The 23,105-nt window shown below is 35.7% G+C and overlaps 1 protein-coding gene across 1 annotated transcript in view; it reads right to left on the reverse strand.

The window, feature by feature from the left end:
• MSH4 (mutS homolog 4) overlaps positions 1-22,093 on the reverse strand; it is an 86,398-nt gene extending 64,305 nt beyond the window's left edge. Inside the window, exons 1-7 of the mRNA XM_029948461.1 lie at positions 21,859-22,093; positions 17,857-18,039; positions 12,174-12,334; positions 10,707-10,817; positions 7,629-7,744; positions 6,601-6,774; positions 2,183-2,355 (exon numbers count right to left, since the gene is read on the reverse strand). Coding sequence (XP_029804321.1) covers positions 2,183-2,355; positions 6,601-6,774; positions 7,629-7,744; positions 10,707-10,817; positions 12,174-12,334; positions 17,857-18,039; positions 21,859-22,093 — 1,153 coding nt within the window. The remainder of the gene's footprint in view (positions 1-2,182; positions 2,356-6,600; positions 6,775-7,628; positions 7,745-10,706; positions 10,818-12,173; positions 12,335-17,856; positions 18,040-21,858) is intronic.
• Between the last annotated feature and the right edge of the window lie 1,012 nt (positions 22,094-23,105).

Genomic DNA, 23,105 nt, shown 5'->3' on the forward strand with positions numbered 1-23,105 from the left:
TCCCCTCTCCACCCCTCTTCTCTCTCTCTCTCTTTCTCTCTCTTTCTCTCTCTCTCTCTCTCTCTCTCAAAAAATAAAATAAATATATGTAATGAGGAAGGTTTAAGTCAGACTCAGAAGTCTTTTTCCTTTTTTCACTTGAAAGAAAGGTCTCTGGTGTTTTTACTCTGTTACCTGATCAATGATAGAACTTTCTGAGGATGTTCCAAGACTGTATATAGTCCTAAAGTCTATTTGGAAATCCATACAGTAACATTTCAACAGAGATACCCTGTTGGTTCTGACTGGATACTCATGTAAACTTTTCTTTTAAGATTTTAATTTTAAGTGATCTCTACACCCAATGCGGGGTTCAAGCTCACAACCTTGAGATCAAGAGTTGCATACTCCTCTGACTAAGCCCTTTTTCCACTTGTGTTCTAAATACTACCTTTTAACTTGTCTTTCTCCTATATCTTTATCTTCAAGTTTGTTTGTTTTGAGAGAGAAAGAGAATCCCAAGAAGGCTCCACACTGTCAGTGCCAAGTCTGATGTGACCTGAGCCAAAATCAAGAGTCAGATGCTAAACCAACCTAACCACCCAGGTGTCCTGTCTCCTATATCTTTAATATCTCTCTTCCTCCTGCTTTCCTATCTTTGTAAAAAAAAAAAAAAATCTCCCTAGACTTCACCTTTTCCAGCTACCACCTTATTTTTCTCTCCTTCCAATTTATAGGCAAACTTGTTGAAAGACAAATTTTCTGCACTTGCTATCTTCTCTTCACTACATTTCAATCTGCCACAGTCTTATTTCTGTGCTCACTGTGTGAGATTCCTCTTGTCAAGATTACTGTAGTAAGTATTATTGGTTCTTTGTCACGTTCATCTAGGGTCTCTTTTACCTTTCTGTGTACCACGTGTCTGGCTCTGCATAGCTTTTGCTTCTGCTGGCCCATACCTGGAGTCTTTTTGGAGTACTACCCCCAGACTGTTACAGCACTTTGCTTTTAAGCAGAGGATCAAAAGTGCTCTGCACTCCTTAAGTCACTAAATGAAGTGGGAGTGTGAAAGTTCCACTCTGAAAACCCTGAATGCAACTTAATGTCCAGAAATCTACAGGATCAGTTGAAGTTAACTTAGGATTTTGCTTGAAAGTATACTTTTGCTATGCTTTTCCCCGCTTCAATGTCCTTCTTTCCTTTCCTGTTCTCTCTTACAAACACATTCTTAATTAAGCCATTTCACATCAATCCTCATAATCAGGATCTGCTTCAGAAGAACCCAGCCTAAGACAGCTACCCACAGGTTCACCATTTTTAAGTTTAATAGACACATATCAATTCTACTTGAACTCCAACTAAGATGATACTGCTAAATATCTCTCCTTATTGAATTACTGCCTTTCTTTACAGTAATTTTCCTCACACACCTTTGTATTTTCCTTTTTAATTCTGAAACTCTTTAAAATTTCTTTAAAAGTTTACATGTGGTGTGCCTGGCTGACTCAGTTGGTAGAGCATGTGACTCTTAATCTTGGGGTTAATCTTGGGGCATTTTTCCAGCGCCATCTAGATTTTCATGTACCACTTCAGTTCAGACTACCAGAACACCAGGTGGCATGGCTGGGATGGTGGGTGTATAAAAGGCAAATCAGGCTGCTAGGAATCAGGAATTGGACCAGGAGCAGTGCATATACACTGTCCTTCCACCCATACACCCATACATTTTTTTCCCCTTTTAGAGAGAGAGCACAAGTAGGGCAGGGGCAGAGGGAGATTCCAAGCAGATTCTGTGCTGTCAGTGCAGAACCTCACATGGGGCTTGATCCCACAAACCTGGGTTAATGACTTGGCAGAAATCAATAGTTGTATGTTTAACTGACTGAGCCACCCAGGAGCCCCCATTCTCAGATTTAAGAAGAGAACTGTACTTCCCTGTGAGTGAACAAACAGCCAGGTGCAAAAGGCAATTCTCTTACCTTATGTTACTGAGCTTGAATTGTGTCCCCCAAAAAGATATTTTGAAGTCCTAAACCCTGGTATCTGAATGTGTTCTTATTTGGAAATTGGATTTTTACAGATATAATCAAGTTAAGAAAAGTTATTAGGGTGAGCCTTACTCCAATATGACTAGTATTCTTATAAGAAGGCAATGTTTTTATTAAATAATTTGTATTCATAAAATTAGATGATATTCATTTACCTGACTGAAGTCCAAAAAAGAGTTCCTCATCTTGAAGTAGTTCTTGAACACAATCTAGTCTCATGTTGATGGTTTCAATATCAACTAAAGGTTCTAATATATTAGAACGAAGTCTTCTACTTCCTCCAGGAGTCTTAGTGTAATTTAGAACACCAAAAAGTGTGTGATTATTCCTTTGAAAACACAAATTAAGAAATTCCATTAATTATACAAAGAAAACCCCCCAAAAAGTTACCATTTAACTTTTAAATAATATAATCTATAGTAGTGGTTCTCAAACTTTAATGTGCATACAAATCACATAGGGAATTCTAATTCAGTAAGTCTGAGATGAGGCCTAAGAATATATATTTCGAATAAGCTTCCAAGTATACTCTCAATGAACCATGCTTTCATTAACAGGAGAGACATATCTTTTTGCATTTAGTTAATGAATTTTCTCATAGGCCAGCTATAATATTCAGACTAATATAAAAAGTTCTAGCCCATGGCATTCCATCAATAATAGCAAGATATCAGTAATTTTACACTGAAAAAAATGAATACTTAATATAATCATTTTGTTCTAACTTAAGAAAACTACAAATAAAAGAGGAAGAAAATAATTTCAGGTACAGAACAGTGTTAAGCAAACAAACAACCAAAACAGGATTGTATAGAGAATGACCAGTATGGTTACTTTATTTAAGTTGGTTGAGAAAGACCTGTATGCATATTTGGTAGTTGAATTCAGAATGCATCCTTGCAAAGATGATGATGGGATGAGGAGGATTCTGACAATGATGGTGAGAACAGGTAACATATATTGAACATTAAGGATGTGCCAGGCATTGTTCTAAGTACTTTACATATATTAACTTATTTAATTCTAATAACCAGTACAAGGTAGATGTTATATTTACCACATTTTACAAGGCAAGGAACTGAAGCACAAAGAAATTAAGTAACCTGTCCAAGGTTTCCAAGTAAGTAAATAACAAGAAAAAAGTTATCACTTAAAAAGGGCCAATCAGAACACTAATTTAAGCCCAGAAAGACTTTTTGGCTCAAGAACCAAAAAAGAAGATCAAGATTGGTGGAACTCTGCAAGTGAAAGTAAGAATGGAGGGAGATGAAGAAGCTGACAGAGGTCAGAACATACAAGTCCTTGTAAGCCATGGTAAAGACTCTGGATTCTATTCTAAATGTAATGGGAGGCACTGGTATATTTTTAGCTGGGCAGTTCCAAGATCTTATTCCCACTATTAAAAGATCATAGGCTGTCCACTAGATCAAAAACAGGCAAGTGTAGGAGGGTAAAAAGAAGGCAGAGAAACAAATTAAGGGCTATTACAGTAGTCCAAGCTGAGTCAAGGGGATTTAGTGATGGATTGAATCTGGGATGAAAAAGTAGAGAAAACAAGAATGACTCCTAGTGATCAGACTAGTAGATTTTTGGTATATCTATATTTCTTTTTAAGTAAACTTTACCCCCAACCTGGCACTTAAACTCACAACTCTGAGATCAAGAGTTGTATGCTCTCCCAACCAGCCAGGTGCCCCTGGTATATCAATTTAAACAAATTTTTGGAGAACTACTCAAATCAAGTCCTGGCAGGGTAGGATGGGGGATGTTCAGCACAGGCACTTATTTTTTTAACCAACTTTTTGAAAACTGGCCTTCTGGCGGAAAAAAGGAAGTGAGCAGCACATCCAAACCTATCATTTGCTATAGAAATTAAAGGGTGAAACTGAACAGGTTATAGGTCTATAAAAGCATTAGAACTATTCAGATAGTTCAGGAGGTGGAATATTCATCTTTTAACCTGATATTCTTTGGTTCAAGTTTGTGAAAAAAAACTTCTCAATTTCTCCTTTTCAACTATAATGTGACCTCCCAGAGGTTAAATATTGTGTCTCTTAATATATAGCAGGAATTCAAGGAATGTTTGACAGTGATAATGATAAATAATCATGAACTATGAAATGTGATAAAGCATAAAACACTTTGCAATAATCACCAGCCTTGGTTATTGACTTTCTATTTACTCTGTGTTATTTTAACATAGAAAATAATTGAGTAATTTTTCCAGAGAATATCATTTTAATCACTTTTTAAGTAGCAAGAGGAAAAATATTACTTATTCACTAAGCTGAAAAGAAATAATAATGACAATTAACTATAAATTCTTTAAGGCTATAATTTTAGGCCATCATTAGTCAATGGAACTGCAAAGGTACTGAGACCACCATACTGATAGATAACTAATAGTAGTATATAAAGTACCACTCATACTAAAAGTATTATCAACAGTCCCTGGATAGATCTAAACTGTTCTTGAGGATTAGAATATAAATAATTAACAAAATTAGATTGCCTATGTTTCTAAGTTTGCAACAGCAAATAATGTCTGGCAATTTCACATAATGGAAATTGAAGCCAAGATAAGAATATACAGTGACAGAGATATTTACACAACTATGACTCTAAATTGACACTGAGCACCTTAAGGTTTTTATTGTCTAAAGTACTCTTTATTCCCTTCAATACTTTTAACATTAAAATTCATAATGATTTTAAGTTTATCCCTTTCACTGATGACTGATGTTATATTTAATTATCAGAAGCTTAGATTTAACTACTCCCAGCTTGCACTTTACCAATCCATAATACTAAATAGTTTCCTTGTATATACCATATGGTTCCATTGAAAATCATGCTTTCAAGACTTTCTTTTTCACTGTCTCACCACCTTTTCTACTTCTTCATCTGGGTAACTCCCATTTATATTTCAAAAGTTACTTCATGTATTATCTCCTTTAGAAAGCCTTTCCTAATTACTTTCTTTTAACCCTTACCCCAAGGCCAATTAACTCTCTGTGCTATGAGAAATGCATAATTTTTATGCAAACTTTCATAACCTCACTTAGTATGTGCTAATAATACTGTCTATGTGTTTCCTCCTCTATGTTGTAATTCCTCAAGGAGAAAAACCAAAGCTCATTCATTTTTTTGTACCAAATCGAACCCATATTAATACATCCCAACAACACCATCACATGTTGATTACATTATTTTCTATTAACATTTTAATTCTATTTTAAGTACCCCACTCTGAAATCTATAAACACTGTGTCTGTCTGTGTGCCTCTCTTTCTCTTTCTCTCTCTCTCATGCTCACCATCAATATTCCCGGTACTCTAAAGTTAATAATAAACCAATAAAACCAGCAATCTAGTCATACACCATAGACCCAGTAGATTAACTATTTTTATCTTCTCAAATAATTACATAGACTCTTAAATTTCCTGTACTTGATGCTTTTAAAGCTGGTTATTCCAATTTTGTGGTATTCTGGATACAGTATCTTCTTTTAATTGTGGTAAAACACATATAACATAAATTTTATATCTTAATCACTTTAAGCACACAATTCAGTGTCATTGGATATACCCTCAGTATTGTACAACCACCTCCCCTACCCATTTCCAGAACTTTTTCATCATCCCAAGCAGAAACTCTGAATCCACCAAACAGTAACTACCCATTCCCAACTGTCCCCAGTCCCTGATGATTTTTGTCTGTCTCTGTCGACTTGCCTAGTCTAGGTACCTACGTGGAATTACAAATTATTTTTCCTTTCGTGTTTGGCTTATTTCACTTAGTACAATGTTTTCATAAGTAATATATCTTGTGGCATATATCAGAATTTCACTAATTTTTAGGCTGAATGATACTCCATTATACACTATCTATATATCTTATTACATTTATCTAGTCAGTCACTCATTGTTAGACATATGGTTCATTTCCATCTTTTGGCTAGTATGAGTAATTCTGCTCTGAACATTTGTGTGCAAGAATCTGAGTCTCTGCTTTCAATTCTTCTTAGTATATACTTAGAAGTGGAATGCTGGATCATACAATAATTCTATATTTAACTTTTTGAGAAACCAGCACACTATTTCCCAAAGTGACCATATCATTTTATATTCTCATCGTAAATGTAGCAGGGTTCTAATTTCTCCACATTCTTGCCAACATTTATTTTCTATTTACTTGATAACACCCTCTTAATGGCTGGGAAGTAGTAATAGTGGTTTTGATTTGCATTTCTCTAATGACTAATGATTCTTATTATCTTCTCATGTGCTTATTAGCCATTTGTGTATCTTCTTTGGAGACATGTCCATTCAAGTCCTTTGCCTAGTTTTGAAATGGATTGGTTTTTTTGTTGTTGTTGTTGTTTCATACAAGTATCTTTTTAAAATTTGACTTTAGTGAAACATCTGAGCAGTACAGTAACAATAATACAATGATTAAGTTGATTCAATATTTCTACATCAAACAGCTTTTAAAAATGTAAAGTAACTATTCATAGAAAAATAGGACATAATAAAATACACTGATACATTTTTTAAGAAAAAAATGATTTTACCTACTGTCTTGATTATTAATTAGTAATTCAAGGTTTTGGGCTGATGATGAATCTATCATGGCTGTCTGTTCACTTCCCTGGAAACAAATCTTCAGGGATTTGGGTGCATAAACTGAATTTTGAATAAATTCAACATATTTTAATAAAGCTGCAACAGCTGCAAGGCAGTAATACCTGAAAGGTGACCAATGACACATCACTATATATCTTTACAATAAATAAAAATTGCTATAAAAGAAAACATTAATCTCACCTCAATATTAGGAAAATTATAAATACTTGCATAGCATTGCTTAAATTCATAGGGAAAAAACACACCAAGTGTTACTTTTGAAAATTAGCTAAATAACCTCTAAAACATAAGAATTGATAAAAATAGACAATTTTCTGAAGTCTGACACCTAAGGACTCCAATAAATCATATGTTAAAAGACAATATTCAATGGTAATTTGTGTCAATTTTGACCTACCATTCTAAGAATTCAAATAATGTTGAAAATGCCTGACAGCTTTAAAGGTAGTTAGAAGGTTCTAATGTATAGAAAACTATGTTATGATCTTGGTGAGGGGAGTCACTGTGATTAACTGAGTAAACAGCTAGTCTAACCCGGATCAAAGAAAGTATCTATTCAGTATGCTCTAAAAAATATCCTTCCTAAAAAATATCATTCCCTGTCATAACTAAATCTCTTAGAAGTACATATATGAAGTTACAGAAACAAAGCTCTGTGCCTCACATTTCTGGGTCACTGTAGCTACCTGACCATTTCACACCAAAGTAAAGTAAGCAGCAGCCATAATGGCAACAGATTATGACCTATTTGGAGAAATTCCATACAAATTAAATTAGTAAGATATGCCTTGTGTGTAAATTTTAGTTAACTATCTTACTGTTTCAGTAATTACTGAGAGTGTATCATAAACCAGACACTTTTTTAAGGATACAGCAGAGAACAAAACAGCTAAAAGACCTTGCTCTCATGGAATGCAAACTAGAGATTTATTACTTTCCTTAAAACATAACTTACTTGGACTGAACCTCCATTAGGACAGTGCTAAATTCTGCTATGCATAGCTGTTCAATGTACTCTAGTCCTTTTGTTTCGTTGAAGTATTTCCTTTGGATAGTAGTAAAATTAACATTCTGAAAAGAAGTTTTAATTTCAAAATAAATTTTAGGTTTCATACACTTGCCCAAAACTGCTTTCTTAAACACATGCAGGTACATGGGTAAATAAATAAATAAAGTTTATTTTTATTATTTATTATTTTCCAGAGTTAAAGAAAACATTTTCTTATTTACGAAAAAAAGTGACTGTTTTGGTTTGTGAATTATAATAGTCTATAGCTCTTATTAGACCATACCCACATGACATATAACTGAATAAGGTAGGTACAAAAATAAAAAATAAACCTGAGAGTCTCTGCATTCTACTAATTTTATTCTACAGCAGCATCACCACCCAGGTCTTACTTTCAGTCTTACATACTCTATCATAATTGAGAAAGAGTAGATCCTTTAAACTTATTAGTTGTGGATACTGAAAACACTAATTCCAGCTACCAAATCTAGGAGATGCTACCTACATGGGATGAATTTATTTAGAATAAAGAAAAGGAGATAATGGAACTTTTTTTTAAGAAGTAGGAGGAAAAAAGCATGAAATTGTAGAACAAAAGGTTTACCTACTTTGAATAAAGATAACAGGTAAGAAAGGTAATATAATAACAATGGACTATGCAAGGGCTCTAAGACAGAAAAAAAAATGTGGAGGTAGGGAATTTGTTATCTACCAAGTTATTTCCATTAATCTTTCACAATACGCTACAAGTCTTATATTAACTATAATTGTCTTACAGGTAAATTCTAAAAAGTAGCTTTTCTAATATCATATATACATATGATGATATATGCCAGAGATGAGACTTGAATCCAGATTTCTCTGCCAACAAAGTTCTTCCACTTCTTATTGCTTCTTGTTTAATGAAAGATTTTTTTATGGTAAATATGGTGGTGATGATGATGATGATAATGATGATATTGAAAAATATATTGAAAAGTTAATACTTTTACCCCAAATACTTCTATGATTCCCTCTCTCTCATTTCTTTAGGATTTTGCCCAAAGTAACCTTATCAATTATCTAATTACCTTATCTAATTATCTTACATAAAATACCAATTCTCCAAAAGGTAGATTATTGTCCCTATTTTATTGATGAAATAAACTTAAAGAAGTAACTTACTTGCACATGGTCACTCAGTCAAGATGTGAAACAAGCAGTCTGACTCCTCTATTCTTAAGCACTCTGCCATACTATCATCCTATCCTACTTCTCAAGTGTAGTAAATGGATGTTGTTTTTGCCTTTGAAGGGTTCATCTATCTTACATTCCAGGTGGTTTTGGTAGGACAGTCAAGTACAGTGCTCTGTGCCCCACAGAGGGCAAATGAGCAGGAATTAGTCAATCAGAGTGCTCCTACCCTGAGAAAGAGTGATTAGCCTAACATGTGGGGATATGAATAAAGCAGGACCCATTGGGGTCCTTCCCTAGAATTTATATGTGGACACTAGAAGTAAGAATATATTATTTCTCTAAGCTGGCTAAGCTGAGATGACATCAATCTGGAGCCATCATAAACATATTAAGACTCACAGAGGTAACCTGTCTACAATTAAAAAAAAAAAAAAGATTGTGGTAGAGATGGGAGTAGGGGATAAGATCTATCCAACCATTCATTTGGGTTCTCAGTTACATAAGCCAATAAAGTTTTGTTTTTTGTTTTTTTGCTTTAGCTAGTGTAAGTTGAGTTTCTGTTACTTATAACCCAAACACCTGGAATGCTTTAAGCAGAGCAAAATAACAAAAGTTAGAAAAGTATACATAAATAAAGGTGATGAGAAGAAGTTGGAAGTAATGAATAAAAGAGATAACAGGTAAAGGATCTATATAATAGAAACAAAAGATTTACAGTAGGGGCCATTTCTAGCAATAAGTCAAAGACAGTTTGACTATACAGGATCTCTAAGAGTACAAGAAATCTTAAATGATTGCAGATGTTGAATATATTAAGAAGAATAAAGAACTCACTGGACCCTAAATCACAGCTTGATGCCAAATGTGTTAAAGATAAGGCTACAAACATAACCATAGTAGATTCTGAAATAATTTGCACTCCTGAGGCATTATTCCAACTGCAATGCTACCTACTTGGTTAGGGAACTACAGCCCTCAATCCACAAAACATTTGCTAGAGGAAAGCGATAAACTGCATGGTGGAAATGTTCTAGCTTCAAGGGACTGCATTCACTGGATAAAGTTTCAGAGCACTTATCTGTCATAGTCCCAAAATGGAGGCTTCTTTAGAGCAGTAGGCTAACTGAGGAGTACAGGCTACCAAGGGAAGCTGAAACGATCATGTAATATAGATCAAATTCTCTAAGAGGAAAGTTACTTGCTGACAGTGCTATTTCTTACAACAAGAACCTCAATTTCAACTAGTCTGGCAGCACAATAACTAGTTTCCACAAAACTATACGTAGGAAATCCAGGTTGTTTGCTTTTTCCTCTAAGGGTCTACCTCCTGTATACTCAGAAAAACCTCCTTATTATCTGAAATATTTTCCCTTTTGTTTAAAGTAGATCAAGGGGTGCCTGGGTGGCTCAGTCAGCTGACTGTCCAATTTAGGTTCAAGTCATGATCTTGCGGTTCATGGGTACGAGTCCCACATGGGACTCTGTGCTGACAGCTCAGAGCCTGGAGCTTGCTTCAGATTCTGTGTCTCCTTATCTCTTCTCTCTGCCCCTCTGCCACCTCAGGCTCCAGGCTCACTCGCTTGCACTTGCTCTCTCTCTCTCACACACACAAACACACAAATAAATAAACGTTAAAAAAATTTAAGTAGATCAGGGTGCCAAATCAAATGTAGATGCCCTGTCATTTTTATTTTATGTATTAATAGTCCCATAGCTTAGGACTTGTATTTAGTTAGTACTTTAGGGTAAATAGAAAGTTAAATTATTGTTCTCCAGAACGCCATTATAGAATGGATTTTAAATAAAGTAAGATCTTGAGTATTACCATTGAGAATAAAAATCACTTACCTTGAAATTTTCTGTGATCAGAGTAAAAAGCTTAGTTGAATTCCCCACAACACAAGCAGTATTTGACATTATTATTTCCAAAGGCAATAAAATTTTGAGCTTAGTGATCACCTAAAATCATTTGAATAAATAATGTCTTAAATGTAAGCTTGGGATTCTATACAGCCAAATAAGTGACATATTTTTCTAAGAGATAAGTATTTAAAATTAATTCACAGTTACACAAAATTACAATTCTTCTAATTATATATTTCAGTTAAAATATATATCCAATAGTGATATATTAAACATAGTCTATATAACTATAAACATAAAATATCATAAACAGACTATAATTTAAATTAATAAATATAAATTAAATCACAATATTAAATCACAGCTATAGATTAAATCACAATAATTTGTAACAGCTCTCAGCTAAAACATTAATGAACTTATCAAATATGTATTCCTAAGATGCCTTAAAATAAATTTTTCTGCTCAGTATTTTATCTATCTCCATAAAAAACATACGCACATTCAATAGTGTAACTATGGTGATTTAATCAATATGGTCACACTGGTACAGCTTAGAAGTTGAGCAGTATAAAAACACCAATGAGAAACACCTGTGTTACAACTCATTCTTTCCACAATATAGTTACATTTCTTAGAGCTATTCTATACACAGAAATTCTTAATTAATCTGCCAAACATTCCTGTTTTTAAAAAAGCCTTTTTTCCTATTTTTTTTATTGCATAAAAATGTTAAATACCCAGAGATAAAGTCAGCATGCAGTACTAGAATCATGTAGGCTTTTAGGTATATTAAAACATTAATTACTCATAGGAAAAGGAAACCTATGTATTGGGAAACCATAAAGAGGAATTAGGGAAAGGAAAACAGCAGAATAAAACACTAAAAATAACATAGCATATGTATTTTTAATAATAGTAATTGGGTCAAATAACTTTTAGAATATAAAGATTAGAAGCAGATTACTTCTACCTGGTTGAGGGACAGAAATTCCCATGACAACAGGCCAGTGGCCCAAATTAATGACAAGTGATAGGATGTGAAGGCAAGAAGAAGTTAAATTATGATTGACCTAAAAAAGCAGTTTTCCTGAACATTGGAAAATAAAATTCAAATACTGTTCAGTGGAAACAACTCTTTGGAAATGGCACTATTAATATATAGTCTTGGGAATGAGACCAGGAATTATTCATTTGAAGATGTTAATTTTAGAAACTAACAGTAATTTGAAATGTTTAAGTAACAGCACAGCACATTACATTTTTAGGACAAAATATATTCAAAAAATTAAAATCAGATATAAAACAATTTTAATTCAGAGTAATCTACATTGGTACATTGTGAATTACCTTTATTCCACGAAAAAGTAAACTAAATAGGAAAGTAATGACTTGAAAATCTGCATATACTGACTATGTCAACCATTTTCTAAGAGTCTTATTAATACCTACCTTCGCATATGTTGTGTTGTCTGCAAACTGAGATAATATAATTTGCGGGCTTTTTAAATCAATACTTGCCATTCCTATTTCACCTCTGGCAAGTCCTCTCCCTTCTACAACAGCTACAATAACTGATGGGGAATGTATTGATGCTGCAGATGAGGAGGTAGCTGCTAAAAATTTTATAAAAAAAAAAAAAGTACAAATGTTAATAGTAGTACGTTCTCATTCTTTCCTTATAAGATCTCAAAGCACCAAGTGCAGGACACAGCTATTAATATGCAAGAAAATAACTTTTTGTCCTCATCAAAAAACAAGCTTTCATATCCAGACCAAATAAAAATGTTAATTCTCAAAGTATTTTTCCAAAACTTCAAAATTAGATATAAATTATATATTGTCTTATGTCACATTTATTGGAATGCAGTTATGAAGGAACACTGAATTTGGGATCAGTAAATCTAGATCATTTATCCATTATCTAAAAGCTATATGAATTTGAGCAAATTACTGCATAATACATAATCGAAAATTACAAGGTATAATATAATAACTGCCCTGCCCAACTCAAGAACTGGCTGAAAGAATCAAATGGGATTATATATATATGGATGAGTTTCATAAAAAATATTATACAACTATAAACTCCAATTATATGTATTGTGTATTATATGTGTAATGTTGGATACTTTAATGTATCAAGAATGTTCTAAATTCTTTATTTGGATTGATTTAGTTGTCACAATTCTATCAAATAGATACCATTATTTACTCCATTTACTTATAAAGAAACCGACACATGGGTGGAACTAGTAGAGTCAGAATTAGTGCACAGGCAGCCTGGCTCCAGATCCGATGCTCCTAAGCTTCACATATATAACAGATTTTGAAATCTATGCCTTCCAAACAATGAATATTTAGGTAAGTTGTTTAACCTTAATAAAGCTACCATTTCTTCATCTGTAAACCAGAAATAGCAAACCTTTTTCCACAAAGTTGTTATAAGAATTAAATGCAATAACATAGAACGGGTTTTGTGTAAGGTATATGAAATTATTTAAATATGGGACATTGTCCATGAATTAAAAAAACTCTAAAATTTTATTGTCAAAAAGCAAATTTACCTTTGATTCCCTTGTCAATCTTTCAATAGACCCTCTCCCCTCTCTTTTCCCTTCCTGACCTAGATTCCTTTTTTCTACTCTTCTATTACAATGTCTACAAAATTATCCACTTATGTTATCTTAGTCATTAACTTAAGAGTTCATTCAAAACTTTACTGTGTCTCGATCTCAGAATTCTCTTTCATCTGAAAGCTACATTATACATTATGACCGAGTTTATATTAGATCTATGAAGTCATTTTAAGCTCTGCAATAAAATATGACCTTCCTATTTTTAATTGGAAAATAAACACCAACTTCCAGTGGAAATTCAGTAGACTCAGAAGATATCTCCTTTAAACTTCTAAAAGAATGCTTACCCTGTCATCTCTCTTTTGTAAGTAATAATATGATTAGCATTCTAGTGCCTTATAAGTCAATTACTGGAATAAAAGAAAACCACCATTTGTTAAGGATCTCATATATATTGCCAAATTTCTTTCAGAATTATATTGATTTTTTTAAATTTATTTAAGTAATCTCTACACTTAATGTGGGGCTCAAACCCACAACCTGGAAATCAAGAACAACATGCTCTACTGACCAAGTCAGCCAGGCACCCCTGTATTGATTTTTTTCTCCCAATTTTTAATTCCATCAGTAGTACTTGAGATAAACCAATTTTACTGTATATTTACCATTATTAACTTCTGAAATGTATTAGTAGTAGTAGTAGTAGTAGTAGTAGTAGTAGTAGTAGGTAATTTAATGGACTGATACTTAAATTTGTATCTGAAAATGTCAAAATTGAACATAACTTAATATATCCATTTGTTTTCTATATTTTTTAAAGAAATTCTTTTTTCTTAATTCTGAGGTTTCTTTCCTCCTTTTTTAAGAATATTTTTAAATTCTTTTTAATGTTTATTCATTTTTGAGAGAGAGAGACAGAGACAGAGCACTAGCAGGGGAGGGGTAGAGAGAAAGGAAGACAAAGAATCCAAAGCAGGCTCCAGGCTCCAGGCTCCGAGCTACTGGCACAGAGCCCAATCTGGAGCTTGAACACATGAACCATGAGATCATGACCTGTGCCAAAGTTGGATGCTTAACCAACTGAGACACCTAGGCTCCCCTCTATATTTTCTTTTGAGATATTTATGTCTTTATACAGGTTTTACTAAACTTTAATGTTTTTCATCTGTTTATGAAAATTTTATAAATCAATTACAATGATTGATAGTTGCTACCAAGCTTGATTTGGTATCTCAAAGATTTCTGCTTTTGTGTAGACAATCTTTTCCTTATTTTCTCCATTGCTTTTTTGCTATGAAACTCCTCTTTCACTGAGACAGTTGATATGCATTACTCTTTCATTCAAGTTTTTTTTTGTTTTTTTGTTCACTTTGATCTTTCATATAAGCAGAACTTTGAGGAGTACATTTGGTTGTCTACCATGTCTGGAGTGAGATAGTACTATACCAGACGTACAGATTTAGACTCATTCATAAGCAGTTGGTAATGATGTAGTCAGGGACTCGAAAGAAACAAGACTGGAAGAAACAAGGAAAGCTGGAGAAAATGTATGCAGTTGGACCTCTTTGAATGGGCATAAACTTTGAAAATATTTGCATCTCATGTAAATGAATGCCCACTAAAGGGGCATCTACTACAGAGGAGACTCTTAATTATCAGGTAGACAAAATGATTAACTATGTGGACTTCAATTAGCCTCTTTTCCCAGTCACCCCAGTGCTTTTTTAATAGACTTATGAACAAAGCAGTCATGGTGTCAAAGATATGCACGGGATCAACATCATGAACATCCTCTTAATAAGAATGACCTGGTCAACAACACTGTGAGTATCTAATCTGCCAAGAGCAAAGATAAACATTAAATGCCCTATTAGCACCACTCCCCAGGGGGGCAGTGGACTAGCTCTTTCCTAGCCAATCTGTATCCTCTGCTATTCAGTAGGTTCAACGTCACCTTCTCCAAGGAGATCTATACCCCAGATTTGGAGATGGCTCCTGGAAAGGGGCTGTTTCCAAGTATGACCTCTCGGGCTCCTCTCAGCCCTAGGGCACCTAACAGAGTTTTCGTATATCCTATAGTGACCCTTTTATTATAATTTTATAATTTTTATGTTAAATGTCCCTTGTTTAAATCATTGTATGGGGGGCGCCTGGGTGGCTCAGTCGGTTAAGCCTCCGACTTCGGCTCAGGTCAGATCTCACGTTTGTGGGTTCGAGCCCCACATCAGGCTCTGTGCTGACAGCTAGCTCCGAGCCTGGAGCCTGCTTCCGGTTCTGTGTTTCCTTCTCTCTCTCTGCCCCTCCCCCTCTCATACTCTGTCTCTCTCTGTATCAAAATTAATAAAACATTTTAAAAAAAGTTTAAAAAAATAAATCACTGTATGGTTCTATCTTCAGATTGGATCCAGACTGCTATAGTCTCTGCTTTCATAGTGCTTGAGAGAAAAAGGACAATTAAAGTACCAATATTATTAGTAAAATGCAAAGTGAAATGGGAGCACATAGCAAGGAGACTCAAGCTAATTTTACAGTATCACACAAAGCTTTCTGAAAGGAATAACATCTAGGCTTAGACTTGAGGAATAATAAGAGTTAACTATATGAAGAGGGGAAGAAAGAGTTTCTAAGCATAGGAAATACCATGTAAAAGGCCTTAGGCTAAAAGTTTGGAAGTATAAGATATATACATATTTTTTTAAGTTTGTTTATTTTGAGAGAAAGAGAGCACATGTGGGGGAGGGGAGGGGCCAGAATGAGAAGGAGAGAGAGAGAGAGAAAGAGAGAAAGAAAGAGAAAGAGAGAAAGAGAGAGAGAGAGAGGGAGAGAGAGAGAGAATCCCAAGCAGGCTCCACACCATCAGCACTGAGCCCAATTCGGGAACCTGAGTCAAAGTAGGACACTTAACTGACTAAGAAACCCAGGCACCCCTTAGTTGCTTAAGTGACTGACTCTTGATTTCAGCTTAGGTCATGATCTTATGGTTTGTGGGTTAGAGCCCCATGTCTGGCTCTGCCTTACTGCTTAGGATTCTCTCTCTCTCTCTGTTCTTCTTCTGCTTGTATGCATGTATGCATGCACTCTTTTGCTCTCAAAATAAATTTTTAAAAATAATGAAAGAGCTTCAAAATATGCAAAACAAAATATTAACAAAACTACTAGAGAAATAGACAAGTCCACAATCATAATGGGAGATTTTAACATACCTCTACAAAAATCTTCAGTGATATAACATAACATATGACATAACAACAAAATTAAAGGAATGACCTAACAGGGGCACCTACCTAGCTCAGTCAGTAGAGCATGTGACTCTTAACCTCAGGGTCATGAGTTGAAGCCCCACATTGGGCACAGAGAAAAAAAAAAAATGACCTAATAGACATATATAAACTATACATATTTACAATTGTAAAAGATATTCTTTACAAGTGGAGACAAAACATTTACTTAAAAATGTATAAAATTAAGAACTTCTGTTCATCAAAGAACATCATAATAAAAGGAGGAAAGAAGTCACAAACCTAAGGGAAATATACACAATAAATGTACTCATCAAAAGGAATATGTACTCTGAATATATAAGGAATTTCTACAAATCTAGAAGAATAAACCTAAGTAAAAATGGGGAAAACACATAAACAGTCATTTCACAAAAAAATGAAAACTAGATGTTCAAAAAGCACACAAAAGGTAATCAGCCTCGGGTGCCTGGGTGGCTCAGTCAGTTAAGTGTACAACTCTGGATTTCAGCTCAGATCATGATCTAGAGGTTTGTGAGTTTGAGCCCTGCACAGGACACTAGCCTGCTTGGGATTCTCACTCTCTCTGCCCCGTAGCACACATGCGCCATCTCTCTCAAAATAAATAAATAAACTTAAAAAACAAAAACAAAAACAAAAGATTATCAGCTTCATTAATAACCAGATCTGCAAATTCAGACTACAGTTAGGTAGTATCTTACAACTGCTAGACTGCTAAATAGTAAGAAGTCTGACAATATTAAATGTTGGAGGGGACGTAAATCAACAAGAACTCTCATACGTTGCTCGTAATCGTGTACACTGATAGAAGTACTTAGAAAAACAATTTGTCATCATCTTGTAAATGTATACATTCACAAATACTATATCCACACAATTCCACTGCATGTGCCTTAAAGAATGCTTATACATGAAGACTTATTTCATCCATTTTCCTCTCAAGAGTAGTAGATTTAGGTAAAAACTAAAATTTAAGTATAAAAAACCCACAGGATAGTAACAGCAGGACCAATTTCTAGATTTAAATAAATATCATGTATAAAAGAGTTTTCTCTTTCATTTACTTTGTCAGAATAGTTAAAATAATGCAGACCTGCATATATTAACAAATAATATCGGGAACTATATAGCATTAACTTAACCTCAAATTATGGCATAGGTAAATTGATGTACTTTTTTCAGTTGTCCATTATCAGTTACAAATAATCTCAAATGAATTTAACCACCCTAATTTATAATTGACAAACCCTAAAAAGTTTCAAAAGGTCATCTACATCAACATTCCATTCATTTTACCTGAATATCCCATCTGTGGTGTCCAACTCTTATAACCTGATCTCTGGGGATTTCCAGCAGGCAATGGAGTTTTTAGTATACGAGGATAATTCCTATCTCGTGCAGAAGATGAGCTTGTACCAAAAGTAAAATTTGATGCAAATATGTTTTCTGCATTAGATCTTTTGTTTCCAAAATATGAACCTAAATTTGAAAAATGAAATATCAGTTTTTAAAGATTCAGAATTATACAATGATGTTTTAATCACTATAATTTATATCATGCTAACTTTCTATAAAACTTTATCAGATAATGACTTTTCAAAATATAGTCAGTTACAACAAACAATGGCATTATTGATAAATAATCTGGTACTAAAATATAAGGAAAAGTGCTTGCTAATATGCTTCTACGAGCTGACACTATTCTTGATAAAATCACAAACTACCTTCTAATCTTCAAATATACCAGATGTTTACTTTGTATAGCCATTATGAGACTTCTTTTCCTGGATTGATTTAACTTCATTGAAATTCTCTCCTCCCATGCAAATAGTATAAGAGTTTTAACAACTTTTTAAATGTTTGTTTGTTTGTTTGTTTGTTTTGAGACACAGAGACAGACAGAGATTCCCAAGAAGGCTTGGCACTAGCAGCACAGAGCCCAACGTAGGGTTCAATCTCATGAACCCGGAGATCATAATGAGTTGAAATCAAGAGTTGGATGTTTAACCAACTGAGCCACCCAGGCACTCCAACAGTTTTAAATTCATTTGGATTCATTTCCCTGTTTAGGAACTTTCTTACTGATATATTACCTATTTTACAGTATTGTCATAAAATTAGAAAGAATGCACATAAACAGCCTAGCTGAGTGTCTTGGCATATAGAAGTTCTTAAATGTATATATTGGGGCTCTTTTCTCCTGTTGCTCTCCACTTCCTTTTTAAAAAAAACTTTTTTAATATAATTTGTTGTCAAGTTGGCTTACATACAACATCCAGTGTTCATCCCAATAAGTGCCCTCCTCAATGCCAATCACCCGTTTTCCCTCTCCCCCACCCACCGTCCACCCTCAGTTTGTTCTCTATATTTAAGAGTCTCCTGTGGTTTGCCTCCCTCCCTGCCTCTGTTTGTAACTACTCCTCTCCACTTCCATGACAACTGATTCTCCTTAAACCACTTGTTTTTAGTTTCCTTTGCCAGAATCCTTTTCCTCTGCCTCTTAACTGCTGGCTTCCCAAGGTTCCACACTTTTTCATCTTCACCCACAAATTAGCATTATACATATTCTCTAGGCATCTCATCTATTATCATAATTTCTATTAATGTCTATTTCTAGTTATCTATAACCCTCGACCCTCATACACAGCCCTACCTCCTCTCTTACACTGTACCACAGTTTGGCAAACTCTTTAATAAAGATCCAGATGGTAAATATTTTAGGCTTTGTGAGCCATTCTATCATAATTACTCAACTCAGACAACATATTGAGAAAGGAGCCAGAGCCAATAGTAAATGAATAAGCATGGCTATGTTTCAATAAAACTTTATTTCCAGACACTGAAATCTGAATTTCACATAATTTTCACATGTCACAAAATGATACGCTTCTTTTACTTTTTCAACCCTTTAAAAATGCAAAAACCATTCTTAGGTCTATACCTGCACTGTTCAATACAGTAGCTCTTGACCACATGTGACTATTTAAATTAAACCAAAAATAACTAAAATTAATAGTTCTCCTACTTAGTCACATTAGCCACATAAATGTTCAAAAGCTACAGAAGGCTACCAGCTACCATATTAGACAGCAGAGATATAAAATATTTCTGTCATCACAAAAAGTTCTATCTGTGTGGCCCTCAGTCTCTTTTGGATATAAACTTTTAGATATTTTTCCAGAACTTTTAAAGGTCCAAAAATAAACTCATTATCTTTCCCTCAAAATTTATTCTTTATTTCGAGTTTGCTCAACTGTAACATCTTGTACCCTGTCAGAATCATTCTTAATTTTTCTTTCATCAACCCTAACACCAAATCCGTAAGTCTTGTAAATCTTTTTTTTAAACCACTAAAATTTCTCTCCATCTCCACTCCTACTAGCCCATTTTAAGCCATATCCTCTGCAGGCCCTCGGCAAGTCTCTTTTAATTGTTCCTCTTGCCTCTAGTATTACGCCTCTCTAATCCATTCTTCACATCATCACCAGGGATCTGTCCAAAACAGAAATCTCACCATTTATCTCCTTTCTTGCAATTCTGCAGTGTCTCCCCATATCCACCATAGGGTAAGACCTATATATGGGTGCCAGTAGGGACTGGATGATACATTCAAACTAGGATACTTTGAGAAACTTGATAAAATATTTGCAAAAATATAGACAGGGCATAAGGATATCATCATAGAGAAGTGTATATGGATAGAACCAGGACAAAGTGTGTTCTACTACCTAGACTTAAAGGAACTCAGGTTACCAGGAACTGGAGACAAGAGAGCTGTTTTTTGTTCTCAGGTTACTTTTCGACTTTAAGACCTTTCTTGAAACTTGTTTGGTCGCCCTCCAATTTCTTAAACCGCTCTTTTGCTGTATCTTCTTTATTGGCCTCAAATACACTGGCAACTTTCAAATCTGAATCTCTCCTAGGTCTCTCTTCCTAGTGCTAGATCCATACATTCAATTGCCTTAGAGTGAGTATATGCATATCCTAGAGGTTCTTCACATTCAACATGTCCGTCACAGAACTCATTTTCCCTCTAAATGTTGCTTCTCCTACAAACCTCATTTTATCACCACCACGTATCCAGTCACCAAAGCCAGAACTTGATGCAATAATTCAGACACAAAATAATGAGGGCCTGTAGTGGCACAGAGATAGACAGGAAAAGAATGATTAAAAAGACAAAAACAGGACGTGTTAACTGTCTGGATGTTCAAAGTGAGGGAACCGTTGGAAGTCTTAGAGGATTGAGACAAATAAAAGAAGCAAGTCAAGGAACGGCAGAGAGATGAATTCAATTAGTCACACAGGGAGTCTGAGGTGTCCACTGGTCTCCAACTAGAAACTTGAGAAGAAATCTGACATAGGAACCTGCCGCATTGTTGCGATCTGAGTGGTGCTGATAATGCCATCCAAGAAGTGGCCTAGGGAAAAAATAAACCTCTAAAGACAAACCATAATTTGGGAACTGATAAAGGTGAACAAGGCAGTTCTCTGGGAGGTAACAGAAAAACAGTAAGAGTAGAATTAGGGAAGCCCAATTAAGAGCTTAAGAGAAGACTGGTCAGGAACACTGAACACCGACGAACTAAAAAGTGACACTGGATTTGGCATTTGTTGCCTTATCTTTGTGTTGCAATAGCATGTGAAAAACCGTGATGGTTTTTCCATGAAGGGAGAGGTGTCCGAATATAAATACGTCGAACTCGTATTGAAGAACATACATTTTTAAAAATATGTAAACATACTTTTCAACTGAATTATATTTAATGCCAAATTTAATCTGTTTTCAGGGCACCTAGGTGGCTCAGTTGGTTAAGCCTCCAACTTCAGCTCAGGTCATGGTCTCAGGTCGTGGGTTCGAGCCCCTTATGGGGCTCTGCGCTGACAGCTGAGCGGGAAGCCTGCTTGGGCTTCTTCCTCCCTCTCTCGCTCGCTCAAAAATAAACATTTAAAAAAATTAATCTATCTTCATCCTATCCTAGTTTAGGAGCCAAGAGGTTTAGCATTCCTATCACCAAACTGCTGCACGTATTCTATCATGTGTCATATACTTTGGGCGGGGGCGGTTTACACCGGATGTTACTTCACTTCCTCAAAAATGAGCCAGTCACCATCGCGGCCTTGTAATAAAACCAATTTGAACAGTTCAGCCTTTCAGTCACTCAGATTCCTAGAGCACCCCACTCTCACCCGCCAGCCAAATCCCAACTGAAATTTCTGTGGTAACCACCCACCCCCGCCCCCCGGGCCCCCAGGAGCTGCAGGCCTCTGGCTGACCCGGGAACCCACACTCCTTGCCTTGTGCCGGCGGGGTGCGGGGCGGGCGGTCAGGGAGACTGGTGCTGCTGCTCTGGTCGCCAGCGGCTCCAGACGTGCCTGGAGGGGTGGACGCAGAGGGCAGCGCCGACGGGCGGCTGTGAGGAGTCTCCTGGAGTCCGAAATTATAGCGAGGACCCAGACCGGGAGCCTTTCCCAGTGCGGGGGAAGCCCCAGGGGCAGAAGACGAGGTTGACGACACCTGGGGCCTCAGCATTCTCACAAATTGTTCCAGACAGAAGTGTGGGATTTCAGAGCAGCCCGTAACCGCTCCGAGGCACAGAAGCGGCTCAGAAAAAGACCGGAGCTCCGCGCGCAGGCGCAGCGAGCTCCCGCTTTCCCATCCACACCCGGATTCTACTACCACCGGTGCCCCGGGCCTTCCCCTCCCGCAGGATTTGGCTTCGAGCTTGTCAGGCACTGCTCTCCCGCAGGGATCAGCCGAACCTAATGGTTCAGAGCCCATCGATGACCATCCAATTTGGTAGCCCCAGTATTCTCCACAGCACTATTTCACTAAAGGCTTTTGGTGCTTTTTAACATTTCCCACATACCCTCAAATACACTTTAGTTAATTCTAAATTTGCAAACTGCCCATCACTGGACACTCAACGCCTGATGGTGGGCACAAATTCAGCGTCCAGTCCATCTAACATTGCTTCTATAGCAAAACACAGAAAAGAGATATGAACCTCCTACAGCTTAAATATCCATAAGGCTTTTATCACAAGATGGCCCCTCACCCAGTAAGTGAGGCATTATATAAACAGTGCCCTAAGAGCCAGGTCAAGAATGGATGAGGTATCTCTCCGACAGTTCTCAATTTCTCATGTTTTAAGTATGAAACTAATTAAGAACAGACTCCAGCTTCGCAACAAATGACTTTCAGGGCTATTTACTTTTCTTGAATATGGAAATAGTAGTACTGCAACTTCAAAGAGAAGGTAGGATTGAGAAAAATACTCTGGATACTACTAGAAGATAGTCACTCAAAAACATTACTGAACAGGGGCACCTGGGTAGCTCAGACGGTTAAGCATCTGACTTCAGCTCAAGTCATGATCTCATGGTTTGTGGGTTCAAGCCCAGACTTGTGACATCACTGTGTTGTACACCTGAAACTAATACATTGTGTGTCAACTATGTAATAACTACTGAAATCATGCAGTTGCTGCTAGCTCAATAAACCAGGCTTACAGCCTAGTTCACCCACATGGAATGACTTGAGT

The sequence above is a fragment of the Suricata suricatta genome, chromosome 8, assembly GCF_006229205.1.
Source record: "Suricata suricatta isolate VVHF042 chromosome 8, meerkat_22Aug2017_6uvM2_HiC, whole genome shotgun sequence".
NCBI classification, from domain to species: Eukaryota; Metazoa; Chordata; class Mammalia; order Carnivora; family Herpestidae; genus Suricata; species Suricata suricatta.